The sequence below is a fragment of the Canis lupus genome, chromosome 20 (assembly GCF_048164855.1).
Source record: "Canis lupus baileyi chromosome 20, mCanLup2.hap1, whole genome shotgun sequence".
Taxonomy (NCBI): domain Eukaryota; kingdom Metazoa; phylum Chordata; class Mammalia; order Carnivora; family Canidae; genus Canis; species Canis lupus.
The window spans coordinates 58,887,179-58,910,677 of record NC_132857.1 but is presented as its reverse complement, the minus strand read 5'-3'; the positions used below and the strand labels follow the sequence as shown (position 1 = coordinate 58,910,677).

The window sequence follows — 23,499 nt, the reverse complement described above, 5'->3', positions numbered from 1 at the left end:
GATAGCCAGCCCTCTCTCTTCACTAAGTGAGAATACAATGAGAAGACATTTCTCTGTAAACCAGTAAGAGGTCTTCACTGAAATCCAACCTTTCTGGCACCCCCACTGCAATCACTGTGGCCAAGAGAGATAAGAAGCTAGGATTGACCCAGCTTTGGTTACATACCCTATCCTTACTCAATCACTCTGCTATGGAGGTAGGATGGTTTATATTTGGACCCCATGATGTACTAGAGAGGAACTTCCCACGAAAGAGGAGTGTTAGACCGGAAGAAACGGGGTTTCAGAAGAAATATTTTGCAGATATATATGTATTTATATTATACATAGATATACATATCTTACAGATACCTGTATACCGAAGGTGTACTGTAATCTTTTTCTTAGTCGTAGGACACAAAAAATCTGGAAGGAGCTATGCAAATTGGGTTGGGGAGGGGAGTTTGGAAGGGTGGAAAGAAGAAAAACTAATTTTGTTACCTGTACATTCCATGGCAATGGAAGAGCTGGGAGGGTGAGAGGAGAAAAGCAGGGAGTGAAAATAAATTCACTCTAACCACTTTGGAAGGGATATTTTAAGCCACAGGATTTGTATATGTATATAAGTGTATATAAACACACGTACACATACCTCCCACCCCTATTAATCTAACCACTTCAGATAATTTAAATTGGAGCCGCATCTGTCATTTCCAATGGGAAGTTTTAGAGAGGAAAAAAAAGTGTTAAGACTTTTAGGAATATCATTAAATCATTTACTCAGTAACAACACTTAGTAGATAAACAGGAACACACTGCACATACTCCTTTCCCATTTGGCCTGAATAAGTAGTTTTGCTACACAATGCCTTCCTAATATAAGTTTTTCTATGGCCAGGGAAAACAGTATTTTAAATAGTTCATCTTTCTAAAATTGTATTTCCCAAACAGGTATTTAGAAAAGAAGTGGGAACAATTAAGCTTTATTACTATAAAACAAAAACAAACAATTGTAGAAGAACATTTAAATATAAATATTATGAAACTATATGTAAAAAGACTATACATATATACATTATCAAAATACCTTTTCTATTTTGGTAACTAAATTTCTGAGATTAAAAACAAAGTAGTTCAAGCATTTCTAAATATAAAACTTTCAGATTTATATTTATTAAAAACAAACTAATACCATTTCTATCGGAGTAATCATGTATACACCAAGACAAATATTTCCAACTGTGGAAACAAATAGTGAACAACTTCAAATTTCTCAATATTTTAATGCCTTAAGTATTTTTTTTTGCGAAAATAGGTTTACTTAATTTTAAAATCAGATTGTCTTTTGTGTTTTTTTGCTTTTTTTAAAAAAACACAGTATTTATTTAAAATGGTAGGTATTAGGCTTTCACCAGCTAAAAAATAACATTTATCTAGATGTAGCAATTTTAAAAACATACAAAATCAATATGTAGTAGGAAAATATATTAAAAAAAACCACATACGCAATTATACCTCCTTTAAAAATATAAATGCACCTTCCACTGATTATGACTATTGAAAACTAAATATTCTGATTTCAAAGTAGCTTCTACAAAATGTTGAAATAGTTGGCATTGTTTGCTTTTCTAGTATCATGAATAAATAAGAAGTATTTCTATCTCATTTAAACAGTACTACTAGTATTTCTTAGCAAAAATGTAGTATTATACATAGCATTATCCTATATTCAAGTTTTCATGTTTGAATTCAATTAAAATGTTTTCTATAATTTATAAGGACAACGCACACAAAAGTAAAAAGATGAGGTAAACATCTTACATTTTTAAGAAATTACTTGAAATTTAACACTCAGATATTCTAAATGCCTAAATTCTAGAATGGTGCTAACGAAGGTCCTCCATTAAAAAAAAAAAAAAAAAAAAAAAAAAAAAGGAAGGTCCTCCATAATGACGATGATATGACATGTATCTGAACCACGTAACAGCAGGTTTCTTGGTCTTCTCAGTAGACAAATGATGTTCTTCCCTGTTATTACAAAGCGATCATGACTAAGTTTTGCCAAAAATAGTCTTTCGGTGTGGGTTTACATGAGGCACCATGCTACAGTAAGAGCAGCAACAATGCCATTCAAAATTGCCATGCTGTAGCCCATGTGGAAAGAATGTCCAGTCAGTTTCCTGTGTGGGGGGAGGGGGGAACAAAAAAAGGAAATGTAATTTGGTATAACAGAAACACCATCAGTTTTTACTGAAAATGCTTACAACCTAAAAATGTTTCCCTAATATTTTATACTTTAGTATATGTTAAAAAAGAGTATTGGATATTTGCAGGATTAGTAAATAGAGTGACCTCAAGTTCTCTATCAAAAACTGTCCTTGTAGTCAAATATGATTTTTCAGTTTCATTTCAGCAAAATGTTCAATTTAATCCCTTGTATTTCTTTACTGCGATTCAGTCACTGAGTGTATCATAACCTAATTCTACAGTATAAATCTTGTTAGAAGCATGTTCTTTCATTAATGAGCACTGTTTCCTTGTTCTCACTCAGAACTAAATATATGAATTATTTCAGGTACAACCTGAAATAATATATCCTGTTTGTACCATTTTTAGATTACATGAAGAAACTACTCTTTAGTAGTTTAGTGCTTACTCTTGTAAGCGCTAAAAATAGCACTTGTCCATTTGTGTGTCATAAATCAGATTATGTCTTTTATAGACATTTCAGTTTTCTTTTTTTTTTTTTTTAAAGATTTTATTTATTTATTCATAGAGATGCAGAGAGAGAGAGAGAGGCAGAGACACAGGCAGAGGGAGAAGCAGGCTCCATGCAGAGAGCCCAACGTGGGACTCGATCCAGGGTCTCCAGGATCACGCCCTGGGCTGCAGGCAGCGCTAAACCGCTGCGCCACCAGGGCTGCCCGACATTCCAGTTTTCAACTTAACAGGTTACTTAATTGAACTGGCTTTCAATGAGTTCCTAGGTATCAGCAAAGACACATTTCTTATTTTATGATTACTATGCGCATGCCTACTAGCTTATGTGCACAGATTTCCCCTGACATTTGATTCCTCTATTTTACAGCAATTTTACTACATTTTCTTTAACATTCTTTCCACTAACTAATGCAGCAATACTCTTTGCTCATCTTTAGGAACTTTCAGTGTTCAGCAGAACACTCCCCGCGCTTGTCAGGGTGAGGGGCTGAGCCAGACCCTACGTTAAGAACCAACTGGCTACTTGCTTCTGTGTCTGGCGGGCTCAGGGGAGACAGGACGAGCCAGCCCCGTACTCACGCGTCCCCCGTCACACTCCTGAGCCGCCTTTTATTTTTCATTCTATGCCTAGCCAAGAAATCTCTAATTCATAGAGAATTTTAAGCTGTGTGAGCTTTGGTAGGAATAGCTCTCAGTTCTTTATCTGGAATCAAAAGTTCTTAACCAAACCCAAAATCTGAAAGAAAATACTAAACACCACCGCATTTCAATTACTTGCAAAGCATTTCCTCTTACGTTTCTCTCAAAAACATAAAATGATACAACTTTTGTATTCTTTTTATTGAAGATTACTTATTAGAAATTGCTGGAGAGGATAAAGTTGTGTGTATTCCAACTAACTTTATGAGTGCTATTTAGGACAGAAGAGTTAGGATTTTAAAAAGCAAGCTTCCCTCTCTTAGGAAATACTGTCTCTCATTAAGGGAAAGGTCACCCCTTACTTTATACTTGGAAGTCCTTTATAATCTCAATTCCCTACTCTTTCATGCGCCACTGAGCCACCTGGGCTGCCCCGAAAGTACACAGAGTACATTTTTGAGATAGAAAAATGCCCCAAAATTTCTATCTGTGCGGAGTACCATCTTGATTAAGCAAAGTCTTCATTCCATAGGAAGTCAGGGCAAATAGTACACAAGATACAAGAATAATAAAATCCCAAGTCTTTGGATTTTATGAGTCAGTCAAAAAAAATTATTTTGAAAAAAGGAAATAAGTGAAACTGTGTTTTGTTGCCAAACTTTTACTTTGCCAAAAACAATGTTTGAAAATTGAACTAATATCCACATTATTTCATTAAAGAAAGAATGTCTACATCAAAAGAATAGAAAGGGAGAAAAAGAACAGAAAGGATAAAATTGCAAAATAAGTAACAATTACTCAAGAAAAGATAATTGACAGCTAGTAGTAGGCCACAGTCAGATGTCCAGCTTAAAAAATCTCAATTAAGGGCAGCCTGGTGGCTCAGCAGTTTAGCACCACCTTCGACCCAGGGCCTGATCCTGGAGACCCGGGATCGAGTCCCGCGTCGGGCTCCCTGCATGGAGCCTGCTTCTCCCTCTGCCTGTGTCTCTGCCTCTGTGTGTGTGTGTGTGTGTGTCTCATGAATAAATAAATAAGATCTTAAAAAAAAAATCTCAAGAAAATACTGAAGGCAGATGCTTAACCAACTGAGCCACGCACCCAGGTGCCCTGGAAGCCACCTCCTCTGTTTTGTAAGACTTTTTTTTCTTTTTTCTTTTTAAAATTTTATTTATTTATTCATGAGAGACACAGAGAGAGGCAGAGACATAGGAAGAGAGAGGAGAATAAGGCTCCATGCAGAGAGCCCGATGCGGGACTCGATCCCGGGACTCTGGGATCACACCCTGAGCTGAAGGCAGGCTCTCACAACCACTGAGCCACCCAAGCGTCCCTATAAGGCCTTTCATATACCAGGCTGCCTTTTATGACTTACAAAGATTGTTGACACATAAAAAGTTCCAAGAACAAAACTGGCAAGTACTATCTCTCAAGTATTTCTTATCATTGTTGTTCTATGCATATGGACCTATGCCTTTTCAGTAGCCCATATATAAAACATTATAAATTTATAAATTAGCATAAGCAAAAGCCATAGCAAACAGGTACAAAGCAAATAGTCACTTGCTACCTTACTTTATGAAAACAAGGAAACCAAATTGGTTAATATGATTTCTTACAGGAATTTGTTACATCTACTTAAATCTCCATTTAGAACAGTAATGGAATATACAACATGCATATATTTTAACCCTTCACCTCAAGAAGCCATATATTAATGCAACACCATTAATATATTCATTTATAGTGACCACACTGCCACTGATGGCTCCAAACAGTACCCAGATAATAAAACTTCATGATGCTCAAATATCAAGGCCAAGTTTTTGATCTATCTCTTGTCAGTAGCTTTTCTTTCCTACTGCAATTAGCCATCTGACATCTGTTTCATTAGTCCAAGGCAACAAAGAATCTGACTGAACAAAGAGGCAGCTTGTCAAAATCTATATAAAAAAGTTGTAGAGTCAACTTATTGTGCTCAATGTTCAGTCTAGTGTGCTTGGAAAAGGACTTCTAATTTAAATACTAAATCACCCACTTACCTATACCTCTAAGACTCATGATACTACCCAAGAATCCATAACTCCATTTCTATTATGATTTTACTATTGTGTTTGTCCATATCTTCTCAACCCCCAAGAATTAAAGCCCCCAAAGTCAAGAACAAAAAGTTAGAGAAAACTCTTTAATAACAGAAAAACAAGCCTCATGATGAATAGAGAAAAAATATAATACATCAATGCCAATCCTAAAACTGGAATTCTCTAGGATTAAATATTTAACTCATTGTATGCTTCCCTTCTACAATGACACATAATCATATACAAATGTTATGAAATTTAAATATTTCAACATCTGATTATACTCCAGACACTATACATAGAAAATAATACAAGTGTGCCTGGGCGGCTCAGTCTGTTAAGCAACTCCTGATCTCAGGGTTGTGAGTTCAAGCTCTGCAACGGGCTCCAGCCTGGGCATGGAGCCTACTTAAAAAAACAAACAAACACATGCAAGAGTATCAGATCATGTGTTAATCTGTAGTCTGTAAAATGGTTACCAAAAACAGTTTACCAAAAAGCAATTCACATAAAAACCAACTGTTCCCTTTTCTTTCTCACTTCTACTTTACTTTTCATATTCCAAATAGCATTGTAAGGCAATACACTTCTATTTAAAAAAAAAAAAAACCAAAGCTTTGTAGAAATAAATTAAAAATTAAAAGCATGTGTTTTTTGAAACTGAGTATCTTCATATTTACCAAATATCATTTGTGATTGGAAGAAGATATAGAAAGGCAGATAACTCAGAGTGATCCTAACAAAAAAGACCAACACTTTCAGGAAGGCAGCAGATAGCAGCTCCTGTTCTGTATATTAACTATGAAACACTGTAGACTGCCAAATTCTATAGATGATATTTAAAGCAGGTTTAGTGAAAAGACACTACTCTTCATTAGCACATTCGTAGAAATCATGGCATAGTACCAATAATTGTAAAGTTTCCTTACTTTTTGACCATGAACCCTGCATCTAAAAAGTCATAACTACAATCATTCATTCATTCTACCCTCAAAAGGACTCTTCACTTATAAGATTGATGATGACAAATTTCTTAAAACAGAAGTCAACAGAGGATTTATGAAAAATTGAGACATTCTCTAAAATCTACAACACTGTGAATGCATGATATGCTATTTGTAAAATATTTCTCAAAATAAAGGGAGAAATATCATTTAAAATCAATTTCTCAGCAAGAGATGCAGTGATCTAGACTTTGGATTCAGATAGCCATATAACCAGAGATTTTATTTTTATATTACCTTTGACCAGGATTAGGCTAAAATTTGAAATTTTCAGTACTACTCAATTTCTGTAACACAGCTCATCTTTAGTAACTTTGGAAACAAGCATTGATTTCTTTTTTTCTTCTTGAAATAAGTCTCTGTGGGTATTTCTAGCACAAAATAATAACCTTATCCTTACAAAGTTAACTTCTTGGCTTGAAGGCTACAGTCATATGCTGTTAAATTTTAATTTTGATCTAAATACGTTTTTCATTCCAACAATAAGACTTGTTAACTATTGACTGTAATGAAGGAACACCCTTAATTCAATAATGTTGACCCTTGACTCCAAGTAAAATTACAAGATAGACAAATTTAATTACTTCTTTCACTATTTTTCATTTCACTATTACTAAATATTTTGATTCTTAATTACAAACCAAAGAAGCTTTCTACATTGTGTGGTTTGCCAAACCCATCACTTACATTATCATTTTTCCACTAAATTTATTTCTAAACTATAAGGTAACATTTCTACTGTAGGTGGGACCTATAATAATAACGGAATGGTTTTTATTTTTAGCGTGCTGGATAACTGTAAACCTGCAGCTACATCACTGCTCTACTAGATGGGGCACAGGTAATGTGAAATTCATTGTCAGGAAAAATGCAGCTTCATATCTTAATACCTCCCCAGTCAGGAGGACTTAATTAAATAGTGTAGTATCTTTGCTTGGGTAGGTCACATACCTAGATATAGTAACTGCTGGAAACTATAATTAAAGCAGATCATCACAATGTGAAATACTGATCACATATATTGTTATATTTGCCTGCTTGGAAATCACTGAGAAAACTGAATGAATGAATAGGGAAAACTAATGAGAAGGGAACTGGAGATGTTCATTAAGTAGTCTCAAAGAGCAGTAATGTTATAAAGTAGTGAGAAGTGGGAAAGCCTATAAAGATACTTCAAGTAATCAAAAGTTACTGCCTCGTCTCATTATTTAAGAGGTTACCATTACACGGTTACCTACGTTCAGAAGCAACTAAGAAAATAATTTATAAGTATAATGGATCCAAAAACACAAAGAAAGTGCTTCCTAATAGAGAAGTCTGTGTGTATCACATTACAATATACTTTCAGATCAGCAAAGTTTGCTGTCAGGATAACAATTTTTCTTAATATGCCTTTTGAAGTCCATTAAATATCTGTCTGAAAACATACCTTGCTAAGTTCTTTATCTTGTTACTCCCTAAAGGTCCTGTGCTTATCTACAAGTGAAAACTTCTAAATTTTATTATGGACTATGTTGTACCCCTCTCCACACTGCCATTCCTATGTTGAAACCTTACCTCCCAATGTGATAGCATTAGCAGACGGGGCCTTTGGGGGTAATCAGGATTAGATGAGATCATGAGAGTGAAACCTGTTCTCAGCCTTGTGAGGATACAATGAGGAGGCCATTTGCAAACCCAGAAGATAGTTCTCATTAGAACCTGACCAAGCTGCCACCCTGATACAGGTCTTCCAGTCTCCACAACTGTGAGAGTAACAAATTTCTGTTGTTTATAAGCCACCCTGTGTATGGTACTTTGTTATAGTAGCCTCAATCAAGAAAATATCCAACAAATATAATAGAATTAAATATGAAAAATTATTTTAATACAAGGGTTGATTTCTAATCTCAACTCTCCCAATGAATTATTCGTTCAAACTGATTTCATTAGACCCTTCATATAATATTTACTATCAATAAATGTTTTTTTTTCTTTCCTTAAGGAGTTTGTGTTTTTAGGGATAAACAATTGAGAGCCACAGTAAACATGGTCCTCTCAATTTTTTTCTCCAACTTCTACCAACTAGCTTGTTTGAGGGGTAAAAAAAGGCCTAAATGTTTAAAATCTGCAAAGGAGAGCAAAATAATGATTTTTTAACAAACCAATTAGGCACGATTATTTTACTCTCTTCATGTTTGATATTCATGGAGCTAGAAAGTAAAAATATAAAGAAAAAAAGTCCCTTCATTTTATGATTTTTAACTGACCTGCTTTTCTTTAGTTTCTACTTAATTTATTAAACAGGGATTTGGTTAACTATCTTAGAATCTAGCTATCATTTATATTAGATTTATTTTTTTTATTTTTTTATTTTTTTTAATTTTTATTTATTTTATGATAGTCACAGAGAGAGAGAGAGAGAGAGGCAGAGACACAGGCAGAGGGAGAAGCAGGCTCCATGCACCGGGAGCCTGACGTGGGATTCGATCCCGGGTCTCCAGGATCGCGCCCTGGGCCAAAGGCAGGCGCTAAACCACTGCGCCACCCAGGGATCCCTCATTTATATTAGATTTAAAAAAATAAGCTGACATCTATCATGACCGGTCTTTAAAGTTATTTAAAACACTGAAAATTCAAAAGAAATACTGAGTGGAAAAATGTTCCAACATAATGTTAAATAAAAAATGGTTTATAGGGATCCCTGGGTGGCGCAGCGGTTTGGCGCCTGCCTTTGGCCCAGGGCGTGATCCTGGAGACCCGGGATCGAATCCCATGTCGGGCTCCCGGTGCATGGAGCCTGCTTCTCCCTCTGCCTGTGTCTCTGGCTCTCTCTCTCTTTCTCTCTGTATGACTATCATAAATAAATAAAAAATTAAAAAAAAAATGGTTTATAAAACAGTATGTATACTATGATTCCAATTTTAATTTTTAAAATATGCAAAGAATGGAAAGGTATACATTAAAATGTTAGCAGTCACTTTCTGTTCATAAATTTTCCTTTTTTTTGTTTTTGAATTTTCAACAAAGAATTTGCATTTTTCATATAATGATAAAAATCTATATATTAACATCATTAAGTTATAAAAGAATACATAGCCTGTTACAAACATATTTTTATCAATGCATATTACATATTAATGAAATATATCAATCTGATTTCTAAGAAAATAAAGGTTGAAGATTTCAACTTTCACGAAAGGTAGAGAAGTTGTTTCCCTGTGCAAGCTCTCATTCTACTGGTGACATAGAGAATATACTTATTTTGCCATTTCTGAAGTAGTTACTGCATTATTTCCCACAAGCACTAGAAGGTAGAGTTTTTGCTATAAAACTTAGTTTTACCAATTATCACTATCTTATATGCCTTTTTTGTCTGTGATTTCTGTTACTATGCCATCATCCATCACTATATTTATTGTATGCCGTTTTTGGGCTGTGTCTATATCAACACAAGATAATTTTAAATTATAGTTTCACTCACGGCCATGAATATTGAATAATTGATTTATCACATATAAAATTAAGTTATCCAACTTACATACTGAAAGGAATCCAAATTTATATATATGAACATTTTTCAATACTGTGGCTTTAGGGCTGTATTAAAAAATATGCAGTCTAAGTCTCTAATCAGACACTATCTCATATTAAAATTAAATGAGTAAGGGGACCTGGCTAGCTCAGTCAGTGGAGCATGAGACTCTTGATCTTGGGTTGTGAATTTAAGCCCTACATAGGGTGTACAGATTACTTAAAAATAAAATCTTAAAAAAAAAATTGAATGACTAATAACACACTGAAAACAAGTCTATCACTATGGGTTCTAGTTTAATAAAAAATGGAAAGATAATTTTTCTTAAATATTTATGTATTTATTTTTTAGGGGAGGGGGGCACATGTGTGCAAGCAGGAGGATGGGCAGAAGGAGAAAGAGAATCTCTAGCAGACTCCCCACTGAGTGCAGAACCCAATATGGGGGCTTGATCCCATGACCCTGAGATCATGACCTGAGCTGAAACCAAGAGTCAGACGCTCAACTGACTGAGTTACCCAGGCAACCTGAAATGCAGAGATAATTTTTTAAGAAATCAGTTAAATACCCACAGAGTTACAGTTATTTAAAACACTGAAATGCTTTTTCTCTAACTCCAAAAGCTTCTCACATCTATAAGATTTATGAATTCTGGTGAGGGTAGAAAAATATCTGCAAGGGAAAAACATATTCCAGGAACAGAAAACAGTAAGAGTAAAGTCAAGGCATCTCAAAAATCCAGAGTTTATTCAAGGGATGTCAAGGTAATCTGGTATGTGGCTACAGAGTAGGGTGCACTGGACAAACAGCTGAAGATGAAGCTGGAAAAGTGGGGTAGGATCACTTGGGGAAGGACTGTTCTGCTATACTTGAGAGTCAGACATCATTTTGAAGGCAGTGGGAAAGTTGCTGAAGCTCTTCACAAGGAAGAGCTGTGACTAAGATCTGTTTTAACAGAGGTAACAAAATACGGGATGAATTCGAAGAGCGAAAGCTTGGACTAAGGGAGACCAAGGAGTGAAGTTCAGCGGCCAAGGCCTTAAAAAGGGCAAAAACGCTCAAGGTGCAAAGATAAAGTATTCCAGTAACACTTCAAAAAGCAGGAATGAGTACATTTGGCAAAGGATAAATAAACTGAATAAGGGTTTCAAGCCTTGTTAAGTGGATGGAGACCGAGGTCTTTAAGACCAGCTAGAGTCTTAATAACTTTAAATGCAAGGTGCTTTCTGATATCTAGGCTGCCAGCTCTGCTAACCAGCTAAAATTGTAGGGCTGGAAATCAGGAGAGAAGTGAGTTAAAAAGAAATAAAAGGAAAAAAAAAGGATTATGGTTTTTGGTGGCTTATGAAAGGAGTCTCATTATATTATCGACATTGGATACATACATCTTGTTATCAAATAATTAATGTCATCAGGTAGCAAGAATATAAATTTGAATTAAACACAATATCACATAGCAAAATTAACTTTGCAACTGAATGGTCATACAAACTATGAAATTATTTCACTGTTAGGTATAACTTAGTCAATTTAGATTATTAATTACTCATTAACCACTTTGAACACACATATACAAAATTTATTGGTAAGTATATGATTTGTTTCATATACAGACAGGGATTTATTAAGCTGTTTAAAATACACACACGTCATCTAAAGTAAAGCTAGAAGTTTTAAAGACAGATTTATAAGGAAAAAAATATGAGTTCACTAATAATAAGAGCTGGTAATAACAATGATTATTAATAAATATAGTTAATATTAAACTTCCTATTTATAGAGTCCCTCAAATAGATTTTATTTGGTCTCTACAAGCTCTCCATGAAGTAAGTTGGAGCTGGTAGTAATAACAGCAACAATAACAACCGTAATACTCTGGTAACGTACATATCTTAAATCAGAATTTGTTTTCTACTCTTCACCTTTTCCCCAACCCTTCAGTTTGTAGAATAAACTAGACGTCTTAGAAACTCTTATTTGGAAATTTGAAGTATTTATAATTTGAGTTTTCCTGACATAAATAAACTAGATTAGCACAACCATCTACTGGATTTTTTGAAAGTCTTTTGAAATACAGAAAACACAGACCAAAAAAATATTGTTTCACAGTGAAACGCATCTAGACATATAAACTGGGTGCCATAAATGCTTGCTAATTACACAAAACTGAAATCTAAGGAAAAGTCCAATTCAATTATTAAGTTGATATAAATCTGACCATTTATACATGCATTTAGTAAAACTTTCACATTGCCGATATAAATTTAGCCTTCATAAACTGTTTAAATGAGATTCCATTCCAAAGGAACAAATACCAAAGTTTCTTATGTCTTAGATCACTTGAATTTCTTGAATTTTTTAAAAAATCATTGCATTATCTAGGTAAGGAATTTAAAATATTCTCCATTTATCTAAAGGCTGAGTCAAATTGAAAACCTGAAGTCATTTATATTTTATAGATGTTGGGACCTCAACACGTTATCTTATAAATTAGAAGCTTCTTGCTCCTTTCTGTATTAGCATTTCAACAGAGTTGGAATGGGTTAAAAAATAAAAATAAACAGGAATACTTACTTGAACCTGGCAGGTGAAAGAGGAGTAGGAGGAAACATCCCTGGTTCAAAAGAGTCAAAATAAGTCACTGTCCAAGAAAAGCTACAGCAGGAGAATCCAGCAGATAGAGATATTATAAGTAGAGTCCAGAACCCTTAATGGGAAGAGAGAAGGAAAACTTTTATTATTATTAACACCAAAGCAATTTAAATTAAACCAGTATCTTCGTGTTCAGAAGATCATGTATATTTCTAAACTTCTGATTTGCATGTAAGTGATACAAGAGATTTGGGCTTACTACAAGCAAACCCATGCAAAAATGTAAAATATTAAAGCACAATTAGAAGTCATATCATTTGGGATCCCTGGGTGGCGCAGCGGTTTGGCGCCTGCCTTTGGCCCAGGCGCGATCCTGGAGACCCGGGATCGAATCCCATGTCGGGCTCCCGGTGCATGGAGCCTGCTTCTCCCTCTGCCTGTGTCTCTGCCTCTCTTTCTCTCTGTGTGACTATCATAAATAAATTAAAAAAAAAAAAAAGTCATATCATTTAATATCTTAACATTTTTTAAAAATTTTATTTATTTGTTCATGAGAGACACACACAGAGAGAGAGAGAGAGAGAGAGGCAGAGACACAGGCAGAGGAGTGGGAGAAACAGGCTCCATGCAGGGAGCCCGACCCAGGACTCAATCCTGGGTCTCCAGAGTTACGCCCTGGGCCGAAGGCAGGCACTAAACCGCTGAGCCACCCGGGCTGCCCATATCTTAACAATTCAATGATAAGCTAATAAAATGATTAAAAATAATTATAAATATTTTAATTATTTAACATGTAAAAAGTACAAATTCAACTTATGAATATAACTTATCGGCAGCTTTATAAAATTCAACTACGGGAAAGTGGTTAAAAAACTTCACTGTTGGGATCCCAACAGTGGGATCCCAACAGAGAGATCCCTCTCTCTCTGTGTGTGACTATCATAAATAAATAAAAATTAAAAAAAAAAAAACTTCACTGTTAAAATGTCTTGACATTTTTTATTTCATTTTTGACATGACTTAATTTTACAGTGTCTTTTTATTTTTATTTTATTTTATTTTATTTTTTTTTAAAGATTTTATTTATTTATTCATGATAGTCACAGAGAGAGAGAGAGAGGCAGAGACACAGGCAGAGGGAGAAGCAGGCTCCATGCACCGGGAGCCCGACGTGGGATTCGATCCCGGGTCTCCAGGATCGCGCCCTGGGCCAAAGGCAGGCGCCAAACCGCTGCGCCACCCAGGGATCCCAGTGTCTACTTTTTAAACTTTCCTATAAACGTTATAAACCAACCTAATCTGATTCTTCAATTTTCCTGAGTATATGAACAAAGGTTAACTCCCAATTTACAAATGGGTTGGGACCCTAGATTTCAGTGTCAGTCAGAGTAGAAGAATGGAAGATTTTTCTCAAAGAAATCTTTTTTTTTGTTTGTTTGTTTACTTATGATAGTCACACAGAGAGAGAGAGAGAGAGAGAGAGAGAGAGGCAGAGACATAGGCAGAGGGAGAAGCAGGCTCCATGCACCGGGAGAGCCCGATGTGGGACTCAATCCCGGGTCTCCAGGATCGCACCCTGGGCCAAAGGCAGGCGCTAAACCGCTGCGCCACCCAGGGATTCCGCTCAAAGAAATCTTAATTCACAAGCATGGGGCAGCCCCGGTGGCGCAGTTTAGCACCGCCTGCAGCCCGGGGGTGTGATCCTGGAGACTCGAGATCGAGTCCCACGTCGGCGTCCCTGCGTGGAGCCTGCTTCTCCCTCTGCCTGCGTCTCTGCCTCTCTTTCTCTGTGTCGCTCATGATTTAAAAAAAAAAAAAAAATCAAAAGCAATGGTATTATACTGGACTCAAGGAAGGGGGAAAAGGTTGAGAAATGGAAGAATGAGGGAAATCAACAAAGTGACAACAGAAAGAACAAATTAATTTGATGGTTTTCAGATACATATTCAAACTGTCCCTTAGAGAGTTTACTAAGCCACCACTACTTAGGAGTGTGTCACAGGCCTCCGTAGTACTGGGAGTGAGGAAAAGGTTAAGAAGACTACAGTTGAGAAAGACTAATGAATTGCCAAATTTCCTGGTTACACAAAATGCACAACCAAGATGTCTTTTAGCAAGAGGCATTAAGAAATATGTGCATCGAGCTCTTTGTAAACCATATGAAGCCCAGTAATAGACTGATAAAACAAGCTAAAAGACAAACTCAGAGCAACAAAGTATTACAAAATACTATGGCAATGTATTTTTGAAAGATTAACCTTAATTTTTTCTCACTAGTTTCCCTTTTACCTCCTTTCAAAGAGATAATAGACTGTATGTTCCCTGCCCCAGAAGGATGTGACAAAGAAATAACCAGTGTCTCTGTGGTTTTTATGCTGCAAAATGATTAAGGGATAAGTAAGAGGAAGGTAGACCAATACAAAATATCTTGGATAGACAGCAGAGATAATGGGTTGTTTGGGGTACAGACAAAAATGCTTCTGTAGTACAGGGAGTTAAGAAAGCGAGGGCTTTATGCGCCGGTGAGAAAGATTCTCTTTGTTTGAAGAAAGAGGTGTGTCTGCCCTTGTGTGTATAGGTGGAGAGGGGGCAGTACTGCTGGGGATTTCTGGCAGAGTCCTGGATTAAGGCCATACAACACTACAGAGGGATCATAGCTACATACAGTATCTTGGCAGACAGGCCCAGAGCCAAGACTATAGTTGTCTCTTCCCTAGGTGGGGCATAGAAACAGCAGATGGTGACGTGGTTGTAAAAGAGCTACATCTGAAAGGCCACCCTGACCAGAAAGCAAGATGTTTCAGCAGTAACTCATTTGAACAAATGTTTTGAGGACTACATTGCATCCCACCCTAATGCCCTGGCACAGTGTCAGATTTTAGAACTGTAACCCAGCTTGGAACTAGGTAGACAGAACCTCAGCAGAGACTGAGATATAGCTGTCTTGTCAACACAGTCAGACAGGGGGCCAAAATAAAAATTATCAGCATACTTAGTGTGCAGCTACAACTTAAAGATAGTTATTCTACCAAATATTATTATTTAGATGAGTACTGCTAAAGGAGAGAACAGAATTGACAAATTTACACTGTTTGATATCAGATAACACATAAGGTCTGCAGAACAAAAGATAGGAATTCTGAAAAATCAACTATGTTTGGAGTCTTGTGGAATAACAGAAACTTCTAAACATCTAAAAAATATGAGAAAGACACAAAATAATAGATTAAAAAAGTAACAAAATGTGAGGCTCTCTAAAGCCCATCAAACTTTTTCACTCAGGTGCTTTAACAGGACACCTGTCAAAATTAATACAAGAATATTTTTGAGTTCTCAAAACTGACTGCTGTTCCACAATCTGTTTGCTTCACTTTGGGCTTTTTAATTTTATATTCATTTTGAACTGATCAACATTTACACCACTGATAAAAGTCAATTCATAGTAATAGGGTAAAAAAAAATACACTGTAGTATCATGGTCTAAAAGTGCTCATGCTTCAGAAAGTAATTCAATTTGTTTGTGAAAAAGCAGAAAAGCCACACAAGTTGGCAGCTAGCAACAACTAAAACTGTAACAAGTCCCTTTCTCCAGAATCCAGAAGCTAAAAACTTGACATAACATAACCCCACTTTACCAAGAGCTAACATTTTATAATGTATAAAGGAATATAAAAGTTAAGTCTTTCTACCTCAATTCAACAATTCTACTCCTAAAAGCAATTAGCTAAGTTTGTTGTGCATCTTTTCTAAAAATTATAGTTCTCTAAGTAACATAGGCATATATACAGAGCTAGTTATGTACAACTAAATGTACAACACACACATATATATTCCACTTTCCACAAATTCTCACCAGAAAAACTGTCTCGTACTTTATTTTTCTCACATAACAAGCTAGCTAATTCTGATGCCAGCTAAAGTTTAACTTCATTAGCCTAAGAAACATCCCTTCAGATCACCAAATTCTTGCGATTTAGAGGTCCAAATGTGTGCTTCTCATTACTGCTTCTATGTAATAAGGAGACCTGTAATGATTTTTGTGACTAATAATTTGGCTGAATAATAAATCTTGCTAATAACCCATGTTGTGCCTAAACTCTCTCACGACAAAAATTCTAATATATACTGCTGTGAACTTTGGTTCAAGAGATAATTTATAGTGACGAATACAAGACGGCTGGTAATACTAGGTGAAACAAAAAAACCAAAGTTTTGGCGTACTGTTAAGTTTCAATAGTATATTAATGGCTGAATGTATTACTTCTATTTTTCTAAACTTAAATTCAGAAATTTAAAGTTTTTCTTATTGAGAGTTACATTCATTATAGAAAAGAGATTAAAATAAATAGAATCTAAAACCCAGATAAATTATCTAAAATTTTAGTTTTATTCTTCCAGTCCTGTTGGGCTTTTATTTTTCTCTTCTTTTTTCCCCTTAGTCATCATTCTTTAACTAATATGAATAAGCAATACACACAATTTACAAACACCACCACAGAATACAATAATGTATTTGTGAATTTTTCCATGAAATAATTGAGTTACCCACCCAGCTGCAAATCGCACTGTATCATACCCTTAATACATAGTGGCCTGAAATTACAAGGTTCATATATTCGCTGGAAAAAGTTTAAGTTCACAGTCTCAGTCATTTTTCACTGTAAGGAAGAAACTGAGTGGACTGTTTTCAATTTTTACCTAAGAGAATGGGTCACTTCCCAACACACCCATTCTCTCAGAAATTTTTACCATGTTTCTAGTGTTCTGTATCATGAACTTATGATGGTAGAGTCTCACTTATCTTTCTGCAGAATAAATAACTGATAAACTCTTCAAATGATTGGCTTCATCTCTGATTGGACTGTGTATATGTCACTCATCTTTGTAAATATTTAGAAGCCTGAAAACATCTTAATCATAAAGCAGAACTAAATGGGCAGCTAAAAACAAGAATAGCCCTTGACACTGCAAAATGCTAGAAATCTGGTCTTAGCCACAAGAGGGACTTATAGTTACCTATTAACTAAGAAATATCAAAGAGTGACAAGTACCAAGAATCAAAAGCTTTCTAGACTGAAGGAACTCCACAAAGGCAATTACGATTCCTGTATGGCATACTTACAGCATGCATACTCAAAGCACTAGTCCCATGTTTACTTTGATGATAACAGTCTCAAAACATTTTCTGGTACAGGCAAACCTTTTATTTTTCTTATACACTTACTTCAGATTTGGCTGAAATAAAAGGTCATTTTATCATACCCTGTAATAAGACTATGAAAAAAAAAGGCAAAAATTGGAAAATAGAACTAAGTGTGTGAAAAGTGATAAAACTTGGATAATGTGACAGATACAAAAGCCAATATGCAAAAATTAAACAACTCATTATGTTGTATATTGGTGCAATCAATTTGGCCTGAGAATAACCTTTAGGGAGAAGGAGTAAAATGTGATTTTTAACTAAGTAAACTTAAGTTTTATTAACCTCCCTGAAAAAAAAGGCTTACATTACGAGATGGTTTATAGGACAATTATTAAAGGAAAGCCTTTCCAATGTCACTGAGGGAAGATTAGGGGAGATGAGTACCAAAACTGGGTGACAGCATCTCTCATACCTCCTTGGCTGGTCTACCTCACCAGTGAAGATGAACACTGATAGCCTAATCCTATTAGCCAGTAAGACCATATGACTCCTCAAATGTACTGATACCATGTTCATCACGAACCTTTTTTTGTTTAAGGTATACACAGTTTCCCATAAAGACTTCTTTCAGGCAAAGATAACAAGAGAATGGAATGGCAGTGTCTCAGGTCCTTTCAAAGTTATGTTTCCTAAGGGGCATTTGTTTGCACTTATACATTGTACCTTATTAGCCTGTCACCAGTCAACTCCCAAGGACTTGAACTGCTCTTAAACACATTTTTTAGGGGCGCCTCGCTGGTTCAGTCAGTAGAGCATGAGACTCTTAATCTTGTGGCAGTGTAACTATCAACTAGTAGATGTCAAAAAATGACAAGTACCAAAAATCAAAACCTCATGAAATTGAGCCCCAGGTTGGGTATTAAGATTACCTAAAAATAAAATCTTCAAAAACAAAACAAAACAAACCACACCTGTAAAGAGATTCTTACCCTATAAAAGTATTTCTCAAACTGAGAGGCATCAACATTACCTATAAAAAATGAAGATTTTTGGCTTCTACCCTGAGCTAAAACAAAAGCTAGAGGTACTTCTTATTTTTCACCTATTTATTTGTTAAAGATTTTATTTGAGAGAGAAAGAGAAAGAGAGAAAGAGAGAAAAAGAGAGAGAGAGAGAGAGAAAGAGAACTAGCAGGGGGAGTGGCAGAGGGAGAGAAAAAGAAGCAGGCTCCCACTGAGTGAGAAGCCCAACATGGGGCTCTATCCCAGGGTCCTGGGATCATGACCTGAGCCAAAGGCAGGTGTCTGACTGACTCAGCCACCCAGATGCCCCACAGAGGTACTGTTTTAAAGAAAGTACAGGTGATTCTTATGCATACTAAAATGAGAGCTGCTGCTAAAATCTGCTCTTACTAAACTATGCCAATCTTGGACTAGGCTTAAATTGCAATAAAAAAATCCGCAGTGTGCAGAAGTTTTATTAACCTGTCTAGAAAGAGAGTTCTTTCATAGGAAAGCAGTTACTATACTTAGATTATTTGATTCTAAAAACCAGTTCGTTTTCAAAGAATTAAGGCAATTTGCAATAAAATTTAAATAGGAATCATCGAAATAGGAAGGTAACAAGTATGGACACTAATAATACAGCAAAAAAAGGTTAATACACAAAACAATCAAACATTACAACAAACAAACAAATATTACATTTACCTTTGAGGTACCTAGCAAACAAGGCAAAATAAATGCAATGAAATACAACAAAATAAGATTTAAAAAGGCTGCATTCCACTTTTCCTGTAAATAGTGGACAAATTAAACAGTTTTTATTAAAGATCGTTTCTTCATGTGAAAACTTTTATACCATTTGTAAACGGGTAAGAATACAATTCCACAGGCAGTCCTTCACAGATACTCTGATGCAGCAATCCTTTATATTTGTTCACTCAAAGCTGATTTGAATCCATGTAAAATTTGAAAAAAACAAAAAAACAAATAGCCTATTTTCAACTATGAGCTCTCAATTGGACTTTTAACAGAGGCCAGTAGTCAACTCAAAACATTCTTCTGTAAAGAGGTTATATTGTTTTCTTCTTCCAACAGGAGAGAATTCCAGTTCAGAACAATGCAAGGGTAAGTGCTATCTTAGTAACCACAACTTTATAGAAGCTTAATCATGTTGGCACTGTTTCTCTGAGGTAGGTTAAGAATTCTATTCTCTTGGTAGAAAAGAGCATTTTCTATTGCAGGTTAGAATGAATATTTGTTTTAAAGATAATTACAGGCAGCCGGGTGGCTCAGCGGTTTAGCGCCACCTTCAGCCCAGGGTGTGATCCTGGAGACCCGGGATGGAGTCCCACATCCAGCTCCCTGCAGGGAGCCTGCTTTTCCCTCTGCCTGTGTCTGTGTCTCTGCCTGTGTCTGTGTCTCTCATGAATAAATAAATACAATCTTAAAAAAAAATAAAGATAATCATGCCTACTTTAAGGAAATTGACTGAATTAGTCCACTAGATGTTGAGTATATTCTCCATCTGACCACTGTAGCATTGCTTCAACATAAGGATTTTTGTTTTGGCACTACTGTTGTTTAGTGCTTTTTTTTTGTTTGTTTTTGTTTCTGGTGGTTTTGTTTTTTTGTTTTTTTGTTTTGTTTTGTTTTTTGCTGTAAAGATACAACAGTTTCTCTTCACTCCTGATATTGTTCCTGAATCCTGAAAGTTAATTCATGCCACCAGCACAGACTTAATGATCTTCCTATTTGCTGTCACAGCATTAGATATCTATCAGGTACATCTAAAAGTATTACCAAACTAGAAGAGGGAAAAGAAGCAGGGCAATGACAAAGCCTTACTATATTCCTTTTGATACTAAACAAGCTGTTCCTTCAGAAGAAAAGTGCCACCTATACTTTTCATAAATGTGAATGAAATTTGCTAAGTTTTAAACAGCAACATGGAATTTTTCCCTAGTTCTTAAGATTGTTCTATTCTTGTTGCATCAAGTTGACAGTTTAATAACTGCTATGAAATGCCTCATAATCTTGGCTGTTTTTAGAGACAAAATATACAACATACATTGATAGAATGAGCAACTGTAAAGTACATTTTCTCATGCAAGAAGTCGAGACTATAGAAAGGTTTTCATGGGACATCTAACAAACCATAATTTGTTTCAATAATTTGAAGATAAAGGTTTTACCCCTTCTGCAAAATCAGTCAGACTATACTTTGTATCATTGTAAGGCCAATAGCCTTGAAGAGACAAATAGTTTAGCTAAAATTGAGATGGGGGGTGACATGCAGGATAGGATCTCAGCCTTTTTTTTTTCCCCCCCGATTCAGAGTGATCAACCAAATAAATTACAGCAAAAAGTAGTAAAATATCCCAAACAGGTCAGGTTCTGAACACTTCAAAGTTATTTTGGCAAAAAGTAATAAATACAAGATAAATAATCCTTCAATTTTTCACTAGTCGTCTGTACAGCATTCTACATTCTATAGAAATTTGAGGCTGACTTCATCATTAACTTAAGCAAGTATGTCTAATACTTTTTACATTTTAAAAAAAAGGAAGTTGCTTATAAGGAGATAATGAACTTAAATTTCTCCTGAGGTCTGCTTAAGATGTCATCTTTGCTAAGTTTGTGAGGAGATTTTTTTGTTTTTAATTCCTGGGGAAAGGTATAGGAAAACTTTTTGAGGAACTAAGTAGAAAATGTTAGTCTCTGGGTCTTTGTCACACACACAGCGGTGTTCAAATTGCATTCCTACTGTGTGTGGTGTATACACAAACACACCAAATACACAAATTAAAAAAAATCCAATAAAATTTACCACACACAAATGCAATTAAAAAATTTAAGACTGCATGAATTGCACAAGGGAATATTAATTTTTTTATCCAAAAATTTGTATAGTTTAAGTTTATGACTTGGAAAAATAAAAATGAACTCCAAAGCAAATCAAATGAGAGTTAAGTTTATACCTAGTAGCCCGGTGTCTGTGTCGTCTTCAGTCTTTAAATTCTCAGCATGTAACTCTGTAAATACAAAAAAAAGGGGGCTTGAGTATAAACGATTTTACAATTTAAATAGAAGCTCAAAACCTGGAAAAATATTGTGGAGCTGTGGAAAGTGCTCTGAAGTCGGAAACAAAAGGGTCCACGCGCGAATCCACTACTAGGTGTGCGGCCTTCCGAGGGAAATCCAGTCCGTCGGGGCGCATCGCCCAGTAAGCGGGCTTCTTGGAGTCGCTGTGAAAATACCCGGAGGCTGTGGGTCTCCTTCCTCTCGGCACCCGCCGCGGGGCTACTCAACCTCGAGGTGGCGGCGCTCCTGCGCGGCCAGGTGCCTGCGCGCGCCTTCTGCGATGCTGTCGCGCGGCCTACTAGGGCCCCTTCCTCCGTCCTCAAGGGACCCAAGCCCAGGTCGCAAGGGTCGTGACCCGAGGAAAAGGGGCCGCTCCGCGCTCAGGGACCACCTGCACCGGCAAGGAGCCCGGCGCCCACGTCTGCACCGCGGCTCGCGCCCCGCGTCCTCGCTCAGGGGTTCCCGGGAGCCGCCCGCCGGCCCGCGGGGGCCTGGGAGCGCGGGGCGGACACTGCGCGCGGATCTCCGACCGCCGCGGCCGAGCCTTCCCGCCGGATCGCACACCGCGCGCACGTCCTCTGTTCCACCCGGCGGCTGTCTAACCTCACTCGACGAAACACAACTAACGACCGGGGAGACCAGAGGGGTCTGACCCCGACACCAGCGCACGTCGGCCGAGAGCCACGGACTCCATCCGTAAGAGCAGAGCCCGGGGCTGTGGGGCGGCGGCCCGGCCGTCCGAGCGCGCGCGGCACCGGCGCCGCCCCACAGCCGCCGCCTCAGCGCCGCCGCCTCAGCACCATCGCCTCAGAGCCACCGCCTCCACGGCGCCGCCGGCCAGCCTGTCCCACCGCGGCGTCCGCAGGCCGCCCGAGCACCCACCTGAGGCGGCGCTGGCCCACCTCGGGCCTCCCACCTCGGGCGCGGCCCTGCCCGTTCGGGAAACACACCGCAAGGGACGGGTGGGCGAGGCCGGGCGGGGGGCGGGGGGCGCGCGTCAGTACCTTTCACCACCAGGTAGGCGATGGCGAGGAGGAAGGCGACGAGGACCGCGAACAGCAGCGAGCACAGGATCGACAGCACCCGCACCGGCCGGCGCCGCGCCGCACCCTGGCCGCCCGCCGCCAACACGCCGTTGCGCTTCTCGGGCAGGACCGGCGAGCCGTCCCCGCCCCCGCCCCCGCGGAGCAGCGGGCGCTCCGCGGGCTCCGACGACGCCCCGGCCGAGAACTCCGCCCGCAGATCGCGGGCCACCGGGTCGCACCCGTCCTCCTCGTCCCCCTCCGCGTCCCCCCACCCGCCCCCCGCGGGGAAGGCGAAGGCCGGCCGGGCGGACGCGGCCGGGGTGCCGGGACGTCGGCGCAGCGCAGGCGGGCGCCTCCCGGTCTCCACGAACGACATGGCGGGAAAGGCCGCCGCGCCCGCGGAGGGCGAGACCCCCCCGGCCCCGCCCCCGGCCCCGCCCCGCGCCCGCAGCAGCCAATCAGCGGCCGGCCCCCGCCCCCGCGCCCACCACCGGCGAGGCGGCGCGGGGGTGCACCGGAGTGCGCGTCCGGGCGCGGAAGGCGCTGCGCGGCCTGAGGCGAGGCGGGGCGCCCGCGGGCCCGGGCGCGACCCCAGCTCGGGGGGCAGGACGGCAAGCGGACGAGCGCCCGGAGAGCGCCGAGCAGGGCCCGAAGGGAGCCAGGTCCCCGCCCCCCGCGGGGCGTCGTCCCGGCCGGAGACCCCCGCCCCCGCCGCG

General features: G+C 38.4%; 1 protein-coding gene across 1 annotated transcript; it reads right to left on the bottom strand.

The window, feature by feature from the left end:
* Positions 1–741: 741 nt before the first annotated feature.
* On the bottom strand, positions 742–23,174 carry ARL6IP6 (ARF like GTPase 6 interacting protein 6). Its single transcript, XM_072789240.1, has 4 exons — positions 22,763–23,174; positions 21,656–21,709; positions 12,513–12,645; positions 742–2,159 (listed from the first exon to the last, which is right to left on the bottom strand). Exons 1-4 carry the CDS (start codon positions 23,157–23,159, stop codon positions 2,066–2,068), a joined length of 678 nt encoding a protein of 225 aa, XP_072645341.1. The 5' UTR covers positions 23,160–23,174; the 3' UTR covers positions 742–2,065.
* Between the last annotated feature and the right edge of the window lie 325 nt (positions 23,175–23,499).

What these genes read in the sequence shown, in the direction of transcription:
- ARL6IP6 (XM_072789240.1), bottom strand. Translation starts at nt 23,159, where the DNA reads ATGTCGTTCGTGGAGACCGGGAGGCGCCCGCCTGCGCTGCGCCGACGT. An exon ending in CGCCTACCTGGTGGTGAAAG is followed by an intron (nt 21,710 to 22,762) that starts GTACTGACGCGC and finishes TTGTATTTACAG; the next exon opens with AGTTACATGCTGAGAATTTA. An exon ending in CACAGACACCGGGCTACTAG is followed by an intron (nt 12,646 to 21,655) that starts GTATAAACTTAA and finishes CTTCCCATTAAG; the next exon opens with GGTTCTGGACTCTACTTATA.